Consider the following 22,084-nt stretch of genomic DNA (forward strand, 5'->3'; position numbering starts at 1 on the left):
ATAGTTGAGAAATACTTCTTAGAGTATTTTCATTCTTTCTTTAGTGGAAGATTTTGGTTGTTGAATGAAACTCTTAGCATTTTTCCTCATTATTTTGAAAAAAATAATTTATGTGATCAGTGAAGAGGAAGTATTTCATAATTGGTGCAAATCAATAAAGAAAAATACCTGTTACGTTTAGTTTGTCTGTTTTATTCTAAATTTAATACTTAAATTGTCTGAATAAAGCAAGTCTTTATTACACCATTTTATTTACCATTTTATTTCCAAAACAAGCATTATCACAGACATTTTAAGACAAATATGATTTTAAATCCCCCTTCATGTACTAAATGATGCATGTATTTTCTACCAGGAAAAGGATGAACAAAGGGTTAGTGCGATCACGATGTGGTTACTTCCTAGCCAATAGCCGTACTTCCTCTAAAACATGCCCATCATATATTCATCTATGCATTCACACTTTTGTAATGATCACATAGGCACTGGTCACAAAATGACCCTCCTGTTTTCTGTGGTGAAGAGTAATTTCTTAAATGTGGCACTGGTTAAGGAAGCTTTGTAGACACACCTATTTTGAAAAGAGTCGTGAAATACTGGTGTGATTTTTATCTCATTTGTTTTGTCAAGAAAATGAGTCTTCGCATTTTTATAGCCTTGGTGTCAATCGCATTGTCGTTGTCATTTGGAAGTCCTCGGCCATTTTCTATCTGAAAATAACTTGGATGTATGCTGGTACATCAGTTGAAGTACTTCGTAAAATGTTTAATAAAAGTATGAGTTAATTGTAGTGTGGTAACATGTAATTTGTTTTACAAAGTTTAAATTGATTTCCAGTGAATTACATTATTGCTTGAATTATTTATTATTGAAGTTTCCCAAAAGTAAAGTCATTAAGTTTAACTGCTACCGTAAATTTAAATTACTACGTGATCTAATTGCAGCATAATTAAGTGTAAAGAATTCTTACATTGTAAACCAACCATATACATCGGAGATTGTTTTCGATGGAAAATGGCTGAGGAGTTCGGAATGTGTCATTGTCAGTAGAGTCATGGGACATCTTCAGCTTAGGATAGCTCAAACACATTTTCAAAAACACAAGGGAAACTTAGTACACAGACTAATGTGTTTTAAAAAAGTGTCTAAAGCAAGACTTTAATAATGTCATCTTAAGCCCCTTGGGAAAATTGGAAAAAAATGACCTGTGTTGGCATTTGCTTGTATAGCTGTTATTTCCAATGGGCCGTTTGTTCAGATATTTGTTAACATTAACAACGTTGTTAACAACACCATTGTTAACTTTCAAATCTTTACTGCTCTGGAAGTTACATGGATACATGTGAGATCTAGGTTTGAGACCACTGTTTCAGGGGTAATTGATTTATTTTAATATATGAGCACAACATAGAATAACTCGCCTTTAAAAGTTAACAACGATGTCGTTAACAATGTTGTTAACTTTAACACAATTCTGACTAATCAGCCCATTAAATGCTTTCTTTGCATTATACAAACCTAAAATAATACAACATTTATCTTTTCTCTTGCAAAGATTCGAGAGGTAATGGTTATCTGCGGTTATTTTCAGTTTTCGTTTGACTTTTTGTGTGGACTTCAGTGTTTTAAATTTTCCGTAATTTTATTGGATAGTGTTTCTATGTTTTTGACTTATACTTCCAATAGTGTTTCACTGACTGAAGATTTGAATACTTTTTAATGGAACTTTATTTATGCTTCGGAACACAGTGATTGGAGAAATTATATGTATGTTTAGTTACTCAGTAAATTGTGACATCTGCATCTAAATATAACTGAACTTTTTTACCTTGCTTTTTTTATTCACCATTACATATATTATCAATGGTTGGATTTATTACTTCATATAAAGCCTATATGTGTATAGCTTATTTATTTTAAATTAAATGGGTGTTGTTTGCTTTTAATGCTGACTTTGGCTTTTGCTGTTTTGTAAATGTACGTCTGGGCTAAGATCTGATCATAAATATAAATATTGGCCTCTAGCTTTGATATAACTAAAACTCGTGTATGAGTGGGCGTCAGTCGTTCGTTTTATAGAATAGTAGCTTTATGTAATGGTTAAAGGTTGTTAGTATGTAGTTACAAAAATAAATGGTTTGATGTGATGCAATCTTTAACAAAATTAGTGGTCTACATTTTATTGTGTAAACTGCCTACTATATGGACCAGCCACTTTTTATTTTGTCTAACATTTTAGTGGTCTACATTTTATTGTGTAAACTACCTACTATATGGACCAGCCACTGTTTATATTGTCTTACTTTTTAGAGGTCTACATTTTATTGTGTAAACTACCTACTTGATGATCCAGCCACTGTTTATATCTGATTTAAATCAATAATGGCTGTCTGCTGATTTACTGAAATAAATGTATTGGAAAACTTGAAAAATACTGCCCTCTCATTAGACAAAATAAAATGTTGACCACTAGTTAATTAAAGTGACACATTCAACTGTGTATCAGGACTTCTATACAATATTTAACCATGTAATATTTCAGACAACTCGCCAGAACCCTAACGACCCGCCCCCAAGTGGACAAAGAGTAGTCAACATTTTTATAACCATATTCCTGGCCCTGATTTCTCAAAACTTCTTAAGCTTAACAGACTTAAGTGGCTTATTTCGTTCAGCAAATTTTCTTATTTTGACCTGATTTTAATTTATAAAACTTAGTTTTTTGTGATTAGCAGACAAATATCTTCAATTAACAGTCAAAAGGCTTCCAAAAAAGTAGATATTTTTACAAAGTTTAGAGGAACAAAAATAGTGAGCTTAGCTTAATTGTGTTATATTGACAGACTTAAGCAGTTTAAAGAAATCAGCCCTGTTCCCTTTTAGTTGTGTTTATATTACTCTAGTTCATGATACGCCAGAGGCTAGCAAAATATCTTTCATGATTTTTTTTTTCAAATAAAATGTCAGCTGACACATTTTGCTTGACTTTTTTCATAATTTGAAAAAGAGTAAAATACATGAAAGGTAATTTTGAAAGGGTCAAATGAAATTATGATTTGTGTCAATACTTTATAACTAAATTTTTTATTGTACAAAAATTATTCTTGCAGTTAATGTATTGATAGAAATCATAATGGTTATGGTTTTCAGTTAAATGTTTAGTTATTCATAGATGGCAATCCTACAGGGAACTCCAGATATAGGTCCGTAGATAGTGATAATTGACGTACATATACATGCATGTGAGGGGGTAAAGGGTAAAAATAGTTGTGAGATATTAGTCATGTTTTGGTATAGGGGGAAAATCAGCACATTAGATATAGAAATAGCACATATTTAGCTTGTCTATTTTGGAAAGAAAAAAAATGGAGGTATTCTTATAGTATTGGTGTTGTAGTGCAAAAGCCTTTAACCTTGGCCATGACTGTAAAACTGTTCAAGATACGCATATGTTGCAAGCGACAATATGCACATGTATAGAAGGCCCTACATAAGCTCTGGCTTTAGTAATATTAGAGTTATGCCCCATGTTTAATTAAAAAAAAAAAGGTTTTGAGTTTACTCTGCGGCTTATAATTTATTGATTTTAATTTAGAATTAAGGCGTGCAGTAGAATCAGTAAGTTAACAGGTTTTTTTTGTCATCATCATTTAAGATACCAGCATAATTTTGAATGTGTTTCATCATTATAATATTAAAGACATTTGAGTGAAGTACATTTTACTTTTTAAACAGTTTGCTCCAAATGACAATCCCGAGTCACCAGACAATGTTATACCAGAGAGAACTGTGGAAGGGGTAAAAACCTGCACCCGACTGTTCTGATTTCATAAGATGGCATTTTTTAAGGCAGAGCACTCAACAGTTTCAAGACGCAAAGTGAAGCAGCATGTTTCCCTGCAGTCTTAGCACATTTATTTTTTTGGTGTTTTTTTGAAGATACTTTACAAGACAAAAAAGATGATTTTTTTAGATAAAGATTCTAGTTGGTGTTTTGTTTAATTGATAAAATTGCAAAGTTGTGTGTGTGTGGTGCGTTAATTAGTTAGCTGCCTCTGTTGACAGAGGATTGGAAGTATATTTTCTTAACATTCTTACTTGAGATAGAATTATCTTTACTATTAGCAAGGCTTTTTAAGACAAAAACATGTTAAAACTAAAAGCCTTACAGTTTGGCAATCATAATATTTGTGACAAATAATCACTATGTTCGAATAAGTTATTTAGACCAATTATCCTTTTGCATGTAGTCTGCATCCGTTGTCCAAATTTCAAGATTGAAAACTGAGAAAGTACTACTAATAAATTACCCTATGACCTATTTGCTTAAATAGAAATATTGTCTGCAGTTGAAAATAATTCATTTTCACTGCTCCATTTTGTGCAGATTTGATGTGAATGTACACAGATGCGGACTGGGAAATGAATGCACAAAAATAGGGGCCGTTAATTCTTATAACTGTGATACTTCCAATCTATTTTCTGCAACAAAGCAAGCCCATTTGCAGCTATGTAATTCTTTGTTTTAAAGTATTCATATTTTGTGGTATTCTTAAAGTCTGTATTTTTATTTCAATCATGTATATCATGATATTAAAGCTATGGGATGTCAAATGTATTTTTAGAATTTTAGTGCGATATTTTAACACTTAATTATTTAGTATTATGCTTAATCATAACAATAGGAATTATACAAATTTGCATGAGTAGACATTATATATTCTACTTTTTTCTCACACTTTTGTGAAAGTATTCCCATAACATATCCCTAATTGTTCATGTATGTTTTATCAATGTATTGCAGGTGTTACAGCGAGCCTTCCAGAAAACTCTTGACCCTGTCATCAACTTTGTCCTCAATGATGCCAAGTAAGACAACGTTGTAAATTAAACCCTCGTTGTTTGTAGTTTTAACTATATATTTTGGCAGTGTTTTCTCATCATGTTACTTCATTTCTTTAAAATGATCATACAACCATACTACTAATAAATTACCCTATGACCTTTTAACATATCGATTGGCCTCACGTCCAAACGTCGAAGCTTCAAAAATTTTTACAAAATGCCAAACTTACAATTTTTGTTGTACGGCATTTCTGCTTTTCTGTGAGATGTCCAATCATTGCTCGACATTTTGATCACATGTTGCAACACCATTTTCTCATTGGACTATTGGCTCGCCTTAATAATTTTAGAAATGTAAAAATTCCGAAACAGAAAAAATGCAGCTTCGTCATTTTGAAGTGAGGCCATCGATATGAATATGAAATTTTGGTTATCAAAAATGCTGAAATTTTAGCTAAAAAGGTTGAACTTCAATTGCAATATGGCATGTTTTTGAAATTAGCAACTATGGCTGATAGAAATGTATGTTTTATACATAATTGTGGATTATAAAGGATCATTTATGTTCACTCCTGTCGATGGTCTATAATATTTGCGTGTTTAATCTCAGGGGTTGGACTCAGTCAGCCAGGTAAAAACTTCTAATCAACATGATGCTTGATTGACATTTTCTCATCGTAGAACAACATGTTATGTTCGCTTTATTTATCATGTAACCAATAATTTCATTGCAATGTACTTGGATAACTATTTTTATCTTTTCCTCCAAAATCAATTTAACGGCATGCATTTCAGCTCACACACTTACTCAGCATTGCTTATAATTGGACATTTTATACATTTTGAAGCATCGTACCAAGTTTTGCTTGATGTTGTTTTTTTTAAACTGAAGGAAATGACCTGTTTTTTTTGTGGTGTATCATGAAATGATGATATGGCTGACTGATCTGTTGTTATATTTAACTGATTTTTTTTTTAAATAATCTAAGGTCATACTATACTTTGCGATTGAATTCTTGTAAACGAAATTGCGTGTGATACCCAAAGAACATTTCACTGGGTCTATTTCTTTGTAGTATTTTTAGAAATATATAGCTTAACACAAGCTTTATAAGTCCATATAATTTGCTTATTTTCCTGTCTTTTTTTCAATAAAAGATCTAAACACCCGTAGAAACCCATTTTCATTGCTTGAATTTTTTCTTTAGAAATTCCCAGGTTATGATACAAATGCAGTCAGATCTTATTATAGGGAAAAAACAAAAACTGTTTATATGCTTCTATTTGTAAACTTTAAAGATACAGTTGAATGAGAAAAAAAGTGCCTGTTAGTTTTAGCAGACCATGGGTATTTAACCAGCCATGCTGTTTATAAAAGAAATAACAAAATTCATCTGGTCATCTTTTCAGACCGCGAGTGCGTCTTTCGGAGGTCGGAATGTTCAAGACGTGTCTTGGCCTGCTGGCGGCCATGTTGGCAGACAACATTGAGATTGGCGGGGAGCTCCACATTGAGCGACTCTACCTGTTTTGTCTCATCTGGACTTTCGGTGGCCTTCTGGACGCCCATGATCGCAAGGTCTTCAGCGACCTTCTGAAGACCCTCTCTACTGCGTGAGTATTTAAATTATAACCAATTAGAAGTGTGTTAAACGTTACAACTGACCAACATCTTTTTGAAATGACTTCAATCTCAGTTGGTCTTTAAGCCAAAGAAAAGCACATAACTGCTAAATGATGCATATTTATGATACAAGTGTTTAGATTGGATTTGATGATTTTATTTCCTTTATCCTCTCTTTTTTATCCTGTTTTGATAGCGCCTGGTGCAATGAAGTAAAAGGTTTTAACATTTGATATTTTACTCCTCCTAATCGCAGTCTGCCAGATGACGACCGTGACATCTGCGTGTTTGACTACTACGTTGACGAGAGTGGTGAATGGGACCCCTGGATCTCCCGTGTCCCAGAGGCTGTATACGCAGACAACCAGAACATGCTTGGCGAGGTTTTCGTTGATACAGTAGACACAATACGAACACGGATTCTCATGGATTTTGCCTCTGCGTCAGGACAGAATGTCCTATTGGTGGGGGCTCCTGGCTCAGGGAAGACAACTCTCATTGATGAGTTCATGGACTTCCAGGGTGAGTGTTCTTTAAAGTATTTTATTGATAACAATTTAGTGAAGGTGCATTGCTCTAATCAGAATTGACATGATGTTTAAATCATATCATGTCCACCCATGCTTGGTTATAAACAAAAAATTATTGTATGAAAATCTTTGTCCAGAGCTTTACATATTTTCATTGGTCTAATGGTTTTAGATATTCAGAATAGGTTGACTTGGGATCATGTCAGTTGATGTAAATATTAAAATAAAATCTGATGAGCATTTTTCATTTTTTGAAGTTGAATTTCTTTGTTTATTTTAAAACAGTCCTTGTCTCTTTCGACATTGTTGTTAACTTTTAAAGGTGAACTTTTGATGAAGTGCTCACATATATGGATATAAGCAAGTTAAGCTAAAATCTCGAATCTTCTCTTTCAATTTTTTTAACAAATATGAAAAAAGAAAACCTTCCCTTTATCCAGACTCAACAACGAGTGTATGCAAGCGTCTGGTGTTTTCCGGGGCTTCAACTGCACGTCAGCTACAGCAGTTTGTAGAGTCAAACATCTACCACCGCCAGGGCTTCGTGTATGGAGCTAAGGAAGGCAAGAAACTGAAGGTGTTCATTGACGATGTGAACCTTCCCGTGCCTGACCAGTACAATGTGCAGAGATGCAACCAGGTACAGACTGGCATTCTATTTCTTCTTCGTTCTTTTTCCATTAGCTTTATAACATCTAGTAGAATAATTTTAAGAGTTGGCCACCATAAAAACACATTACAAGACTACAATGTTTTAAGAAATGTTAATGGAAGCAATGTTCTGGTCCACCCGTAAAACAATATAATACATTTTCTTGTTGTTGTCAGGTACTAAAACTTGTATAGCAGGTACTATTCAAATTTTAGCAAAGGGGGTGGTCTTGTAGTGTATGTGCCCACCTCTCACCCAAGACTTTTGATGTTTAATCCCAATCAGGGTTACTTTCACATGTCTTTTCAAATGGAGTGATTCAAATCTGCTTTCAGCTGTCTTCTCAACTGAAGAAAAATGAATAAGTAGAAACTGAACTGTTATCCAATGGTTTGAGGTTGGTACGGTGTAATAATTGAGGTGTGCATGCTAAATCTTTATAAAGATAAAACATATTGGGTAACAGAGACTCATTTTAATGCACGTACGATCTCTTTCTTTCAGCTCTTACGACAGCTGCTGGATGACAAGGTTGTGTGCACGCTGCAGAAGCCGTTCGAGTGGAAAACAGTAGAGGACTTCACGGTCATCTCCGCCATGTCAATGTCCGAGTTTCCATCTGTAAACAACCAGATGCTCTCTTCAAGGCTGCTGGTATGGAATCTTATTACGGGATTTCCCTGACTGTCCTTTACTCAATTCACGCCAGGGAATCAATCCCATTCTGAACTTACTGTTATTGTGAACAAACAATGTACTTCAGGGACAACCGTATTATCACCAGAGACTCCCATTTTCTCAAGTATGAGGTTCACAGGACCCTCAGTTGAGAAAAACCCTGCTTATTGTGGTGTTTATTGTGTGTGTACCATAAAGTTTAAGTATATGATATATTTGCACTGCACATTATCTTTTCTATTTTTTAAGAAGAAAAAGTATTCTATTATGTAGCATATTTTCCATCATTGTAGACAGATATGTTGCTGTCATACACAAGTTTTCAAATTGGTAATAAAAAACATGGAAACTAATAAGAATATTGACTTTAAACTTGGTAAATGTTAAAAAAAATATCTTTTAAAATAAATACATATAGTAGCAAATTAAGTTCATTGTAGTAATGCCTTGTTTGATTAAGAAAAATAAAGAGAGTTGGCATACAGATGTAGAGGTTAGTAAACTTGTAGTTAAGAGTTACAGATTCTGATATTAATAAACATGATGTTTTACTGTATGTTTTCAGAGGCACTTTGCTGTGTTTAACCTGCCAGGGCCTCAGGATGACGCTCTTAGAACTATTGTGCACGGAATACTTGAGGTAAAAAGTGACTATCAAATAAATTGAGATGGGAATAGTGAATATTTTGTTTTATATTTTAAAACACAATGTAAGCTATTAGTTGTTAGTAGCGATGAAAAAGAATGTGATATATATGTCAGTTTATGTATCTAAATGCAGATGCCTTATACATCCAGTCCATTTGCTTTAAAACTATAGACCAAAAATGTTGTACTGTTATATAATATATTATTTCTCCTTTAAGGCGAATGTGACAGACAATGACAAGCCTGGCCTGGAGATTGACCTTCACAACAACATTGTAAAGGCATCGTGTCAGATCCTGGCAGCAGTCCAGTCAGTGCTCCGCCCCACCCCCCTTCCCGGCCGATACCACTATCTCTTCACACTGAAGGATCTTACCACATGTTACCAGGTATGAGCTACATTGACTGGTTTGTATATTATGTTATGATTGTATATGTTTTTAAGAAAAAGAACTTGTTATATGTCATAGCATTGATGCCATAGGACTAAAGCTCATGTTTTCCTCCAAAAAGGACAATTTGGGTTAATTACACCACGATTAGGCCCCAGGATTGTGGTTGTGCTAAACCTTTATTTTTGCCAATTACTAAGTTTCCGCTCAAAATATTGATATGAGACTTGGTGCTTAAGCATGACGTCTACAATAACCAGACATTTCAGACATCATATCAAGTCTTTGTTGAGTTTTGTCCCTTCATCAACTGAGAGGAAAAACAAACAAAACAGACAAGAAATGTGTGTTATTATTTACATGCATGGCTTGTTCAAAAAAGATTTGGCTACTGAGAAACTCTGATAATTATTTGCAACTTGAATAGTAAGGGGTTTTTATCAAAAGGAGTTTTCTTTATGGTATTTTACCATCACCTTGAATTTCACATACATGTAACACTGTGTCTTTAAGTGACTACCAAAACAGTCATTGGACAAAGAACTGATGGGCGTGTTACTATGAAATCCTATACCATCTATACCATCTTTTTAGGCGATTAAAAAAGTACTATGGCATATATTTTTTTATATGCATATAATAAATCTTATATTTCCCATAATGCAGTGTCTGAAGAGACTGCCAGATGAATCAATGGCGGATGAACTGATGGTTGTGTCTCTATGGAAACACGAGATGAACAGAATCATTCGGGACAGGATTTCGCGCAGCTCCGATCTCAACTGGTTCGATGAGATACTGGAGAAAACTCTTTCGCAGGTTTGTGGAACTTAACCTGATATTGTATTCAAGTGATATTATAATGTTATTGGTTGCATCCATTTTGTATTTGTGTTAAACTTCAGTACATGAGTTTTTAACTGATTGACTTTGTCAAGTCAAAACTTTCATCATAGTTTAAAAGACTTGTTACCTCGTTTGTTAGCTCGGTGATATATTGAATTTTCTACAACAAAATAATTAAGACTTACATTATGTTTGATCAAAGAATGAACTTAATCATTATTTTTCTATTCCTATATACTATACAGTATTGGCCCAAGCTTGAAGCCCCCGTCCATGAGCACTTTGTCACATTCCCGACTGACGCCAGACTTTACCAGAGGCCCGTCACATCCGTGGGTGCCAAACATATCAAGGTATGTGTTGTACTAGATGGTTTTCTATCTTTAAATATTGTGAACATATAAATACTTTTCAATGTTAGTTATAGTTATTAAGGATTGTGGCTTAGTTTGTTTATTCTTATCATCTGGCCCTGATTTCTTGAAACTTCTTAAGTCCCTTATAACAGGATTTAGCTGAACTCATCATTTTTGGTTTTTAATTAATTGCGTAAAATTAACTTCTCTAAGAGTTTTTATACTTTGGATAGGAATTATCATTATGAAAAGCACATTAAACCATTTTTCATTTATAAAGATTCAATTTAAGTATGTATTTTGGCTAATTGAAATAAGCTACTTAAGCCTGTTTAGCTTAGGGCTATTCCAGTAAAACATATGTCCCACCCCAGGAAGGCACTTTCAAAATGGACCATCCCCCTTCAGAAGTTTATTTGATGAGAAAAGAACCCCCTTTAGAATATTTTTTGAGCAAATTCGGACCCCCTTGAGAAGTTTATTTTTTTATACGTCTATATGCAAAGATTATTTGCAATTACTCTTTTGTAACTCTTTGACCAGGTGAGCTATATAGGACCTTATAGCTCACCCTAGTTTCTAAGCCAATCATCACCCAGAGATTTTCAAATCTTTGCTCGAATAGGTTTCATATAAGATCACATCTGCATCCAATAAGTTAATTATTATAACTAGGTCAACAGACATGGCGCGCGCCAAATGAACTTCGAGCAGCCAATGGGCACGCTGTATACGGCCTTGTTCGATGATTGGCTTAGAAACTAGGGTGAACTATAAGTCGGTTACAGCTCATGTAATGGAAAATAACAAAACTTATTACTGGGCTTCGCTTGTAATAAATTTGGTTATTTTCCATTAATAAATTTGGTTATTTTCCATTATATGGACTATAACCTACACACCACGGTTCTCTTGTTTCTTCATATGTTGCTATAAGTGCATATTAAGCCACATGAGGCTGAAACTTTCACCCATGTAATTATATACAACCTTAAAATAACTTGTGGTCGAAATGTTAAGGGGACGAAACATTCGGATTTATAACATTTACGCAATACGTACAAATTATGATTTCTAATAAAATTCTAGACAACTGTTGTCAATTTCAGGGGTCGACACTAACCATTTTTCCAAGGGATCCCGAAGGGACACCAACATTTGAAATCAGGTGTCCCTTCCTGAAATTAGGAGTCCCTTCCACTTTTTACATTTTTTCATTGTTGAGCCTGTTTTAATATTAAATTCAACATCCTTTTACTTTTCAATTTGTAATGCAAGTATAAACCACCATATTATACATGTTTTCAGCAGCATGTAATGACAGGTTAGTAGCACTGAATGGCAGTGAGGTATATTTTGGTCTCTAAGTTGGTAGATTGGGTTCAAAAGCGGGAGAATGTCTAAGTCCCTTTTGTTTTCAGTCAAAAACAGAGATGGATACAATGTAAACAAAAACTTGATGTTGTTACTATTTTTAGATTTTTGGAAAATACGCATAAAATACATCATGGTTCAGGGTCTTGTCAAATGTCGGTGCTTTTCATTAAGAAACTGTAGGAATATTACATCTGGCTTGTGAAAACTCCAATCAATATTTAGTAGAGCTGTTGATAAATCAATCAGACTGCCCAACAATCGTAGTGCATACTGGAAGAGCAGACGACCAAAAATTGTGTATACATGTTAATTTTCGCGCCAAAAAGTCATAAAATTTTATAAATTTATTGAATTAATGAATAAAACCCTGCAAATTTTATTTCTATTATTTTTTATCAAGGCATGAAATATATGTCTTTAAAATTAACAAAGAATATTGATAAGTTGAATGCCAATTAACAAAGAATGCTGAATGTAGGATGCAGTTCTTTTGTGTCGTAAATGTTACTGTAAATACTCAAAGGTCGCATCATATTATATAAAAGGTATCATCAGAGTTGGCATCTTTTTGGGCGGTTCTGACACATAAGCAAAACAATTCCACATAAGTATTTTACCGATAATAAATCTCTGTCAGCTCTGACCTTGTTTAAAATGTAAACAACAAAACGGAAGCATTAACCTGCATGCGCCTGTGAAATGACCTGTTTATTTATAGATTCATGACGTAACTATAGTCAAATAGTCAGCTATACTTTCGCTTTGATGAGTCCGATAATGATAATTAATAATATTGTTTTGACATGTGCTGTCAAGAAATTTAGGGAGCCCGAATTTAGGTAATAAATTAATTAAATGCTACTTATTTATTGATATTTAGCGTTTATCAGTCAGAAATTTAAAGTGTCCCGACGGAATACCGGACTTCGAAGTTCAGGTGTCCCTCCTGAAAAACTGGTGTCCTCGGGATCCCGGGACCCCGTTAGTGTCGAACACTGCAATTTGGTATACTAACCACGAAACGTATCCACACATGCGGCGCAACTATTGGTTTCTAGCCAATTTTGTAGGTTGGTCTTCGACCACGACTTTACAAATTCTGGCGCCTCCGCCATCTTGTTGTCAAGGGACGCAACTTCTTCTGATTTCCGGTACCGCGGAACCGACTCGTAATATCGCGAAAATTTGTATCCAAACCAATTCTGTACACGACGTTCGGTAAAATATGTTATATGGATAAAAAAACCGGTATTTCACCATCGGGCAGTGAATATAAATGAGCAGATACGGTCAGAAGCAAAAAAGAAAATGATGCCCCCCTGTAGAAGCGAAATTGGACTTATCACCACCCCCTACAGTAGCAAATTAAGAAAAAGACCTACCCCCTACAGAATTTCTTTATTTTGCCGTCCTGGGGTGGGACATATGTTTAACTGGAATAGCCCTTAAGAAGTTTCGAGAAATTGGGGCCTGAGGTATTGGGTTCTGCCTAAAGGGAACAACAGTTTATGCTCTCTTTAATAGAGAGAAGATTTGCCCATATTGTGTCTGTAAAAAATAATATTTCTATCCATTTGATTTGTTGAAATGCACATGGCTAAGTATTTAGTTAGATTTTCATCAATGAAAATATATTCTTTGTATATAAACTGTGTGTTGAACGGAAAATAGTTCCATTCCTGTAGAACTCTCTCATAAAATAATTGACTTCTTGTATTTCCCTTGACCCTAGATGGTTGTTGGGCAGCTGCTTCTTATAACTTTACCTTTCATCATTTTCAGATTGCTCTACAACCAGTAGAGACATTACGTGACCTCCATTCCTGTCTACACACCCACCTGACCCGCTATAACGAGGAGTTTGGCAATGTTCGCCTTAACATTATGTTGTCAGACTTTGTCATCGCCCACATCATCAGGATACACAGGGTACTCAGCTTCCATCACGGGTACGTTACTTCATACACAAGGCAACCTTATTCTTAGGATATAAAATATTTGGATTAGCTATGTATAACAGTTTGTTTCTTGAATGCTTCAAGTTTTGAACAGACTGTAAACAATAAAAACTAAAAGATAATCCAATTAAATACTATTTTAGAAAATTGGAACCGTGACAGTTTTTTTTCAATTTGACTTTCATTACGTCATGAATTTTCATTGGACAAAATATTTCAGTCTTGGCTGACAACATATTGTGTCATAAAATGTATATTATCCTGTCCCTTGCTTTCCCCAGGGGCAACATGTTAATCGTGGGTGCAGTCGGTTGCCATCTTACCACACTGTGTCAGCTGGCCCTGCACGTGGCTGACGTGCAGACACTCAAGATGGACACTTCAAAACCGAGCAACTTCTTCGACGGACTCAGGTCCGCTGTCAGACTTACAGGATCAGAGGGCAAGATACTCACACTGGTCTTTACTGTAAGTGTCACTATTAAAAGATATTGTTAAGGTTAAATGTCACTATTTAAGGGTGTTGTTATGGTTAAGTGTCACTATTAAAAGTTAAGTTTGTTTGCATCACATAATTATGCAGAAATACCATTAAGTTTGTCAACTGAGACAATTAATGCCTGGAATGATTTGTATTTTGATGGTGATTTTTAAACAAATGTGCTGTGAACTGTATTTTGTTGTCAACATAAATTTGTTTATTATCTGTTCAAACTGCTCAAAGAACTTGAATCACTTATTCATCTCAGTGTTGTACATATGGAGGGCCAGTTATTTTCATAGTACTGTGAATTGCATACAAACTTGATCTCAAAAAAACGTTTTATTTAGATAGGTCAGTCATTAAGTATGTCTTGTGTTAAGATTATGTCACTTTAAGGCAAGAACTGAATATCTGCTTCTATTTCTATATGCATTTACTGACTTCCTGCACTAGAGTGACAATTAGTTTGAAATGATATTTCAATAAATGATTCATGTTACTACTGTACATGAAATCTCAATACCATGTTCTTAACTATCTTAATTCCTGCTCACCTTATGAAGGCCCGAGACCTTGAGGACCCAGTCTATCTGGACGCCATTAACAGCTTGCTGATCAGCGGGGAATACCCACACCTCTTCTCGAATGATGAACTTGAAGGCCTGCTCCTTGCAATTGGCCCCTCCATGAAGAGAGAATTCCCGAGCATGTCTGTCGATGCCATGAAGTTCTTCATTGCAAGGGTGCGATGTAACCTTCACATCGTCATCTGTATACAGCCTGGACACGACCTGCTCAAGATTGCTGCTAGGTAATGGTGGAATCCAACCACTTTTCTTAAGACGTTTTGATTGGTGAACTTGATAACCAAATACATATCCTAAGTCATCTGTAATTTTGCTTACGACAGTTTTGCTTACGACAAGTATGCCATCAATCTGTGGTTCATTGTATACTAGATAAATTGTTTTAAGTTCTAACCAGGCTGTATATAGTCTCTTGGCTCAATATATTGCATAAAAATATAAAAAGCTGGATTAATCTGTGACATATAATATATATGTACAGTCGAACTCAATTGGCTCAAACTCGCTTGACTCGACTTCCTCTTTGGCTCGAATTTAATGTAAAGGACGGATTTCTTTATACTGAAGGTAAACATGGATCGAATTTTACATAGCTCGAGGTATTTTCGCCAGTCTCTGGGAGATTGAGCCAATGAGGTTTGACTGAATTTTCAAGATTTATATTGTTTTAACCTGTTTGATCTGACCCATACAGACAATACCCGGGCCTGCTGAGTGGGTGTAACATCAACTACATGTGTGACTGGCCCCAGGAAGCCCTGCTAGGGGAAGCCTCATATTTCATCACCAAGAACCAGCTCACAGAGGAATTTGAAGACCTTGGGTAATCTTTTGATACATATTGGATACATGAAATCTACTACATCAATATATGCTTGGGTAATACAGGCATTGTTAAATCAAACTCTATGATTGTTTTACATTATGAATTTTAAGAGTGAAAGATCATGAGCATGCATTCTGACATTTGCATTGCAAAATGAAGCATCAACTCTTGAATTTAACATTGCAAAATAATGACTAGAAATATTTGCTCCTTAATCATGATACTGCAAAATAATGACTAGAAATATTTGCTCCTTAATCATGATACTGCAAAATAATGACTAGAAATATTTGCTTCTTAATGATGATACTGGACCTTTATTTCATTCGTTTACAGGGAGCATGTGACAACATGCCTGGCAAACATCCACAGTTTTGTGTTACGAGACTGCCGTCAGATGCCATGGGCAGGAGATTTGAACCCGGAGATCTCATTGACCGCGGTCAAGCAACACGAGAAGAAGAAGGACCAGCTTAAAGTCAGCTCCAGCAAGGTGCCCAACCTGCCCTACTCCAAGGTCATACTGCATGAGAGAATCAGGTAATGTTTAGTAGGATGATAGGCAAGGTCAAGTGTAACTATGTATGTAGAACAAGAAGGTCAGCTCAAGGTCAGCTCCAGCAAGGTGCCTAACCTGCCCTACTCCAAGGTCATACTGCATGAGAGAATCAGGTAATGTTTAGTAGGATGATAGGCAAGGTCAAGTGTAACTATGTATGTAGAACAAGAAGGTCAGCTCAAGGTCAGGTCCAGCAAGGTGCCTAACCTGCCCTACTCCAAGGCCATACTGCATGAGAGAATCAGGTAATGTTTAGTAGGATGATACGCAAGGTCAAGTGTAACTATGTATGTAGAACAAGAAGGTCAGCTCAAGGTCAGCTCCAGCAAGGTGCCCAACCTGCCCTACTCCAAGGTCATACTGCATGAGAGAATCAGGTAATATTTAGTAGGATGATACGCAAGGTCAAGTGTAACTATGTATGTAGAACAAGAAGGTCAGCTCAAGGTCAGCTCCAGCAAGGTGCCCAACCTGCCCTACTCCAAGGTCATACTGCATGAGAGAATCAGGTAATATTTAGTAGGATGATACGCAAGGTCAAGTGTAACTATGTATGTAGAACAAGAAGGTCAGCTCAAGGTCAGCTCCAGCAAGGTGCCCAACCTGCCCTACTCCAAGGTCATACTGCATGAGAGAATCAGGTAATGTTTAGTAGGATGATAGGCAAGGTCAAGTGTAACTATGTATGTAGAACAAGAAGGTCAGCTCAAGGTCAGCTCCAGCAAGGTGCCTAACCTGCCCTACTCCAAGGTCATACTGCATAACAGAATCAGGTAATGTTTAGTAGGATGATAGGCAAGGTCAAGTGTAACTATATATGTAGAACAAGAAGGTCAGCTCAAGGTCAGCTCCAGCAAGGTGCCTAACCTGCCCTACTCCAAGGCCATACTGCATGAGAGAATCAGGTAATATATGAATGTCGTTGTTGGAGGAGATTATTTCTCAGTCCCATATATTGATAAAATGATAATATCTGTAGGTGATACTTCATGTAGGTTGGTGGGCATTGTGCACAAATATAATACAAGCAGGGTAGGGACTATTTGTAAGTGGAGTAATATTGTTTTATTGTTAGTGGTTAAACCTTTAATTCATGTTTGTTGATGCTTGAGGTTTGTTTCATAAGTATTTAACTCATAAATGTATATTCTGCAAAATTGTGCTGCCATATAGAAGTGTACAAAAAACTATTTATACATGCGTTCCAAGCAACTGTTTGTTTCATCAGTGGTCCTGCATGTCTAACTCTAACTTGTTTCCCCAGGGTGAAGCACAGAGGAAATGAGATCGCCAAGAACGAAATGTTTGTGGGGCCGACCACGTTCCGTCGCTTCATGGAGAGTTTCCGATACCTCTACACAGTCAAATCTCGTGACAGGACACACAATGTGGACCAACTCAAGTAAGACTATTTATCCCAACATTAATTTGTTCTAAGTGCTTTAACATCATGGGCCAATTTCTCAAAATTTCTTAAGCTTAACAGGCTTAAGTAGCATATTTCAATTCGCCAAAATACATACTTAAATTTGATTTTGATCAGTGGAAAATGGTTTATTGAAAATATTTTTCATATCTAAAGTCTAAAAACTCTTAAAGAAGTAAATATAACACATATTATAGGAAAACAAATAGTGAGCTTAGCTTAATCCTGTTATAAGAGGCTTAAGAAGTTTCGAGATATTGGGGCCATAGTTCCTCTTGTTGAATAAAGAATTGTTTGACAAAGTGGGAAAAAACCCAAAACAATTAGGTAGTTTTATTTATATCATGCAAAATAAAATCAGCGAAACATGTACAATTTTACTTTTTTTAATGAAAAATCCTTATACATATATGTATGGTGTATATTGATTAACTAAGTATTCTTAAAGTTTGGGCCACAATTTATGTAAAAACAAAACAGTTAGTATTATATTAAAAAAATGTTCCAACATTATAAGTATTTAGCTTAAAAATGGATATTAAAACGAAGACAATATTATATTAATTTCATAGCACTGGTTTCATCTGTCATAGTTGAATAAAGCTGAACAAATGCTGAACATGTAAACATACTTCCAATAACTAAGCCATTACAGTCACATTAATCACACACTACTTACTTAAATGTCAACAGAAAAGTGCTTGCCACCCTGGATCAGACCCGCAATGATGCAAAAGTGATGAAAAAGGCAATTAAGAACACCACAGGGAAATTTGAGGAGGCGAAGGTTCGAACAGAGGAGCTGCTTATCCAACTGTCCCACAAGGCAACGATACTAGAGAAGTTGAAGGCGAAGGTTGGGCTGAGCACATCCCTCGACGCGTACCTACATCTGAACGAGATGGAGACAGAACAGGAAGAGGAGGATGAGCTTCTGAAGCAAGGTGGGTGGGGTATTTTGCTTGAATATCATTAAAGATATTGGCATAGGTACTTGGTTTCGAAGAAATTTCGTAACTCTAGCTAATTTAGTTGTTCAGATATGCTCCATGATCAACTTGCAAAAATTGATAAGCACTTGCATCTGCTTGTGTTGGTGTTGTCAGCTGATGCTACATTTACTATAGTATGACATATTCTAGGGTAATTTATTATGTCTCCCCCTCTCTGGGGGAGACATATTGTTTTTGCCCTGTCCGTCAGTCCGGTAGTCCGGTAGTCCGATAGTCCGGTAGTCCGGTAGTCCGTCAGTCCGTCCGTACGTCACACTTCGTTTCCGATCGATAACTGGAAAACCGCATGACCTAGGATCACCAAACTTGGTAGGGAGGTTGGTCATGAGGTGTAGAAGATCCCTATTGTTTTTGGGGTCACTAGGTCAAAGGTCAAGGTCGCGGCGACCCCCAATGTAAAAAACATTTCCGCTCAATATCTTGACAATGGTTTGACCTAGGTTCACCAAACTTGGTAGGGAGGTTGGTCATGAGGTGTAGAAGATCCCTATTGTTTTTGGGGTCACTAGGTCAAAGGTCAAGGTCGCGGCGACCCCCAATGTAAAAAACATTTCCGCTCAATATCTTGAGAATGGTTTGACCTAGGTTCACCAAACTTGGTAGGGAGGTTGGTCGTGAGGTGTAGAGGATCCCTATTGTTTTTGGGGTCACTAGGTCAAAGGTCAAGGTCGCGGCGACCCCCAATGTAAAAAACATTTCCGCTCAATATCTTGAGAATGGTTTGACCTAGGTTCACCAAACTTGGTAGGGAGGTTGGTCGTGAGGTATAGAGGATCCCTATTGTTTTTGGGGTCACTAGGTCAAAGGTCAAGGTCGCGGCGACCCCCAATGTAAAAAACATTTCCGCTCAATATCTTCAGAATGGTTTGACCTAGGTTCACCAAACTTGGTAGGGAGGTTGGTCGTGAGGTGTAGAGGATCCCTATTGTTTTTGGGGTCACTAGGTCAAAGGTCAAGGTCGCGGCGACCCCCAATATAAAAAACATTTCTGCTCAAAATCTTGAGAACGGTTTGACCTAGGTTCACCAAACTTGGTAGGGAGGTTGGTCATGAGGTGTAGAAGATCCCTATTGTTTTTGGGGTCACTAGGTCAAAGGTCAAGGTCGCGGCGACCCCCAATGTAAAAAACATTTCCGCTCAATATCTTGAGAATGGTTTGACCTAGGTTCACCAAACTTGGTAGGGAGGTTGGTCGTGAGGTGTAGAGGATCCCTATTGTTTTTGGGGTCACTAGGTCAAAGGTCAAGGTCGCGGCGACCCCCAATGTAAAAAACATTTCCGCTCAATATCTTCAGAATGGTTTGACCTAGGTTCACCAAACTTGGTAGGGAGGTTGGTCGTAAGGTGTAGAGGATCCCTATTGTTTTTGGGGTCACTAGGTCAAAGGTCAAGGTCGCGGCGACCCCCAATATAAAAAACATTTCTGCTCAAAATCTTGAGAACGGTTTGACCTAGGTTCACCAAACTTGGTAGGGAGGTTGGTCATGAGGTGTAGAAGATCCCTATTGTTTTTGGGGTCACTAGGTCAAAGGTCAAGGTCGCGGCGACCCCCAATGTAAAAAACATTTCCGCTCAATATCTTGAGAATGGTTTGACCTAGGTTCACCAAACTTGGTAGGGAGGTTGATCATGAGGTTTAGAAAACTCCTATGTTTTGGGGGGTCACAAGGTCAAAGGTCAACGTCGCTGTGACCTCTAATGTAAAAAAATATTTCCGTGCAATATCAGGAGAATGCTTTGATCTAGGTTCACCAAACTTTGAAGTGAGGTTGGTCATGATGTCTAGTTGATTTTGCAATCAGTTGGTCAAAGGTCAAGGTCACTGACCTTGAGGTGAAGAACCGGTTTCTGCTCAATAACTCAAGAACGTTTACACCCAGGAATTTCATACTTGGTATGCCAGTTAGTCATGACTAGTTGATGGCCCCTATTGATTTTGGGATCCATCATTGATTATTTCTCACCTACGACCACACAATGGGGGAGACATGCGCTTTTTCGAAAAAGCAATCTCTAGTCTTTAACTAACTGTTACAGAGGAGTATGATGACTATGACAAGGAGTTTGACAAGATGCGTGAGGCGACTCTGAAGACACGCGGAGTTCAGGCTCGTGAGGAGCTTTCAGGTGCCAAAACACAGGTCGAGGAGTGCAGGAAAAATCTGGAGTACGCCCGCGAACAGGTAGGGGAAACATTGTAATTGTTTCAAAGTAAAGTCACTTATATTGCATGCTTAATTGTGTGTGTAAAATGTTATGAGTAGTCACAAGATGTTACATGCAGTCATGTGACCAAATGATTAAAGTGACACTCTTATTCAAAAATCAATACATACAAATGAATAACAGACATGAATTTTTACTGATAAACCTTAAACTACTTACTAAATAATGCATTTATGGAAAATATTAAGAACTGATAACAAGATTGTAACTGTGTATCAAATAGCAGAAAGCTCAATCATATTAAATGATTGGTGAATGCTAAAAGTTTTAGCGTGGTCTACCGTAAATGACTGGGTATAAGACGATAGGGGGTATTAGACGCAGGGAAAAAAATCTGTGAAAAATCCGAGAAAAAAACTTTTAATCTATGTTTTTGGTTAAAAGACGCATAGAAAAAATGTCAAAATCGTCCGGCATTTTCAGCCACCATGTTTGTTGACAGTGAAAGCAAAAAATATTATGACAGTGCCCAACTTTGCTTTTTTATATGTAAGTTTGATTATTGTTTAATTCAATTTATTATTCAAAATAATATTGAATACCGTAATTCACAAGAGTTCGGACACCATAAATTAATTATTTTTTTCGCTCTCCGAATACATAGAAAATTATCATTTTTACATTTTATTTACATGTTTGTTTAACCTGCCTTTTTTCTTCATGTTTGCTTTTTACCACTTATTAATTTATCCGTAGTAATCAATGGTCATAAACTTATTTATTACGCCTATAAGTGTAAATCCTTCATGAAGTTAATTAAAACACCATTTTATACATGCACTGAACTGAATAAACACATTCTATCGGCTTCAGATCAAAGTGTCACACTGTGTGACGTCACATAACTTTCAGTTATGCCCACGAGGATCTCGTGGAGAGCATGGACATTGCTATGCAGGATTAATGTATAACTGTACAATTATTGCTTCATATAGTCTATAAGTGTGGTACAAGTTTGAAAGCTTATTGGCAGATCGTTTTACAAACATGCCATGTCGATGTTTTCTTAATCCCTTGATTGCCCTTGTTGTTTGTTTAATCCTCAAATAAATATATC

The 22,084-nt window shown here is 36.3% G+C and overlaps 1 protein-coding gene across 28 annotated transcripts in view; it reads left to right on the plus strand.

The window, feature by feature from the left end:
• Window positions 1-22,084, plus strand: part of LOC128236579 (uncharacterized) — a 121,714-nt gene that overhangs the window by 53,841 nt on the left and 45,789 nt on the right. For 24 of the 28 annotated variants that reach the window (XM_052951529.1, XM_052951518.1, XM_052951531.1 and 21 more), the window contains 19 exons: window positions 356-373; window positions 3,736-3,798; window positions 4,805-4,869; window positions 6,256-6,459; window positions 6,726-6,991; window positions 7,440-7,639; window positions 8,156-8,305; window positions 8,895-8,969; window positions 9,196-9,366; window positions 10,036-10,188; window positions 10,461-10,568; window positions 13,731-13,897; window positions 14,188-14,374; window positions 14,954-15,201; window positions 15,672-15,800; window positions 16,140-16,343; window positions 17,627-17,764; window positions 18,482-18,732; window positions 20,839-20,984. In XM_052951529.1, coding sequence (XP_052807489.1) covers window positions 356-373; window positions 3,736-3,798; window positions 4,805-4,869; window positions 6,256-6,459; window positions 6,726-6,991; window positions 7,440-7,639; window positions 8,156-8,305; window positions 8,895-8,969; window positions 9,196-9,366; window positions 10,036-10,188; window positions 10,461-10,568; window positions 13,731-13,897; window positions 14,188-14,374; window positions 14,954-15,201; window positions 15,672-15,800; window positions 16,140-16,343; window positions 17,627-17,764; window positions 18,482-18,732; window positions 20,839-20,984 — 2,943 coding nt within the window. The remainder of the gene's footprint in view (window positions 1-355; window positions 374-3,735; window positions 3,799-4,804; window positions 4,870-6,255; window positions 6,460-6,725; window positions 6,992-7,439; window positions 7,640-8,155; window positions 8,306-8,894; window positions 8,970-9,195; window positions 9,367-10,035; window positions 10,189-10,460; window positions 10,569-13,730; window positions 13,898-14,187; window positions 14,375-14,953; window positions 15,202-15,671; window positions 15,801-16,139; window positions 16,344-17,626; window positions 17,765-18,481; window positions 18,733-20,838; window positions 20,985-22,084) is intronic. The other 4 variants (XM_052951534.1, XM_052951546.1, XM_052951547.1 and 1 more) reach the window with 1 other exon arrangement.

Source organism: Mya arenaria, chromosome 6, assembly GCF_026914265.1.
Source record: "Mya arenaria isolate MELC-2E11 chromosome 6, ASM2691426v1".
In the NCBI taxonomy this organism is placed as follows: domain Eukaryota; kingdom Metazoa; phylum Mollusca; class Bivalvia; order Myida; family Myidae; genus Mya; species Mya arenaria.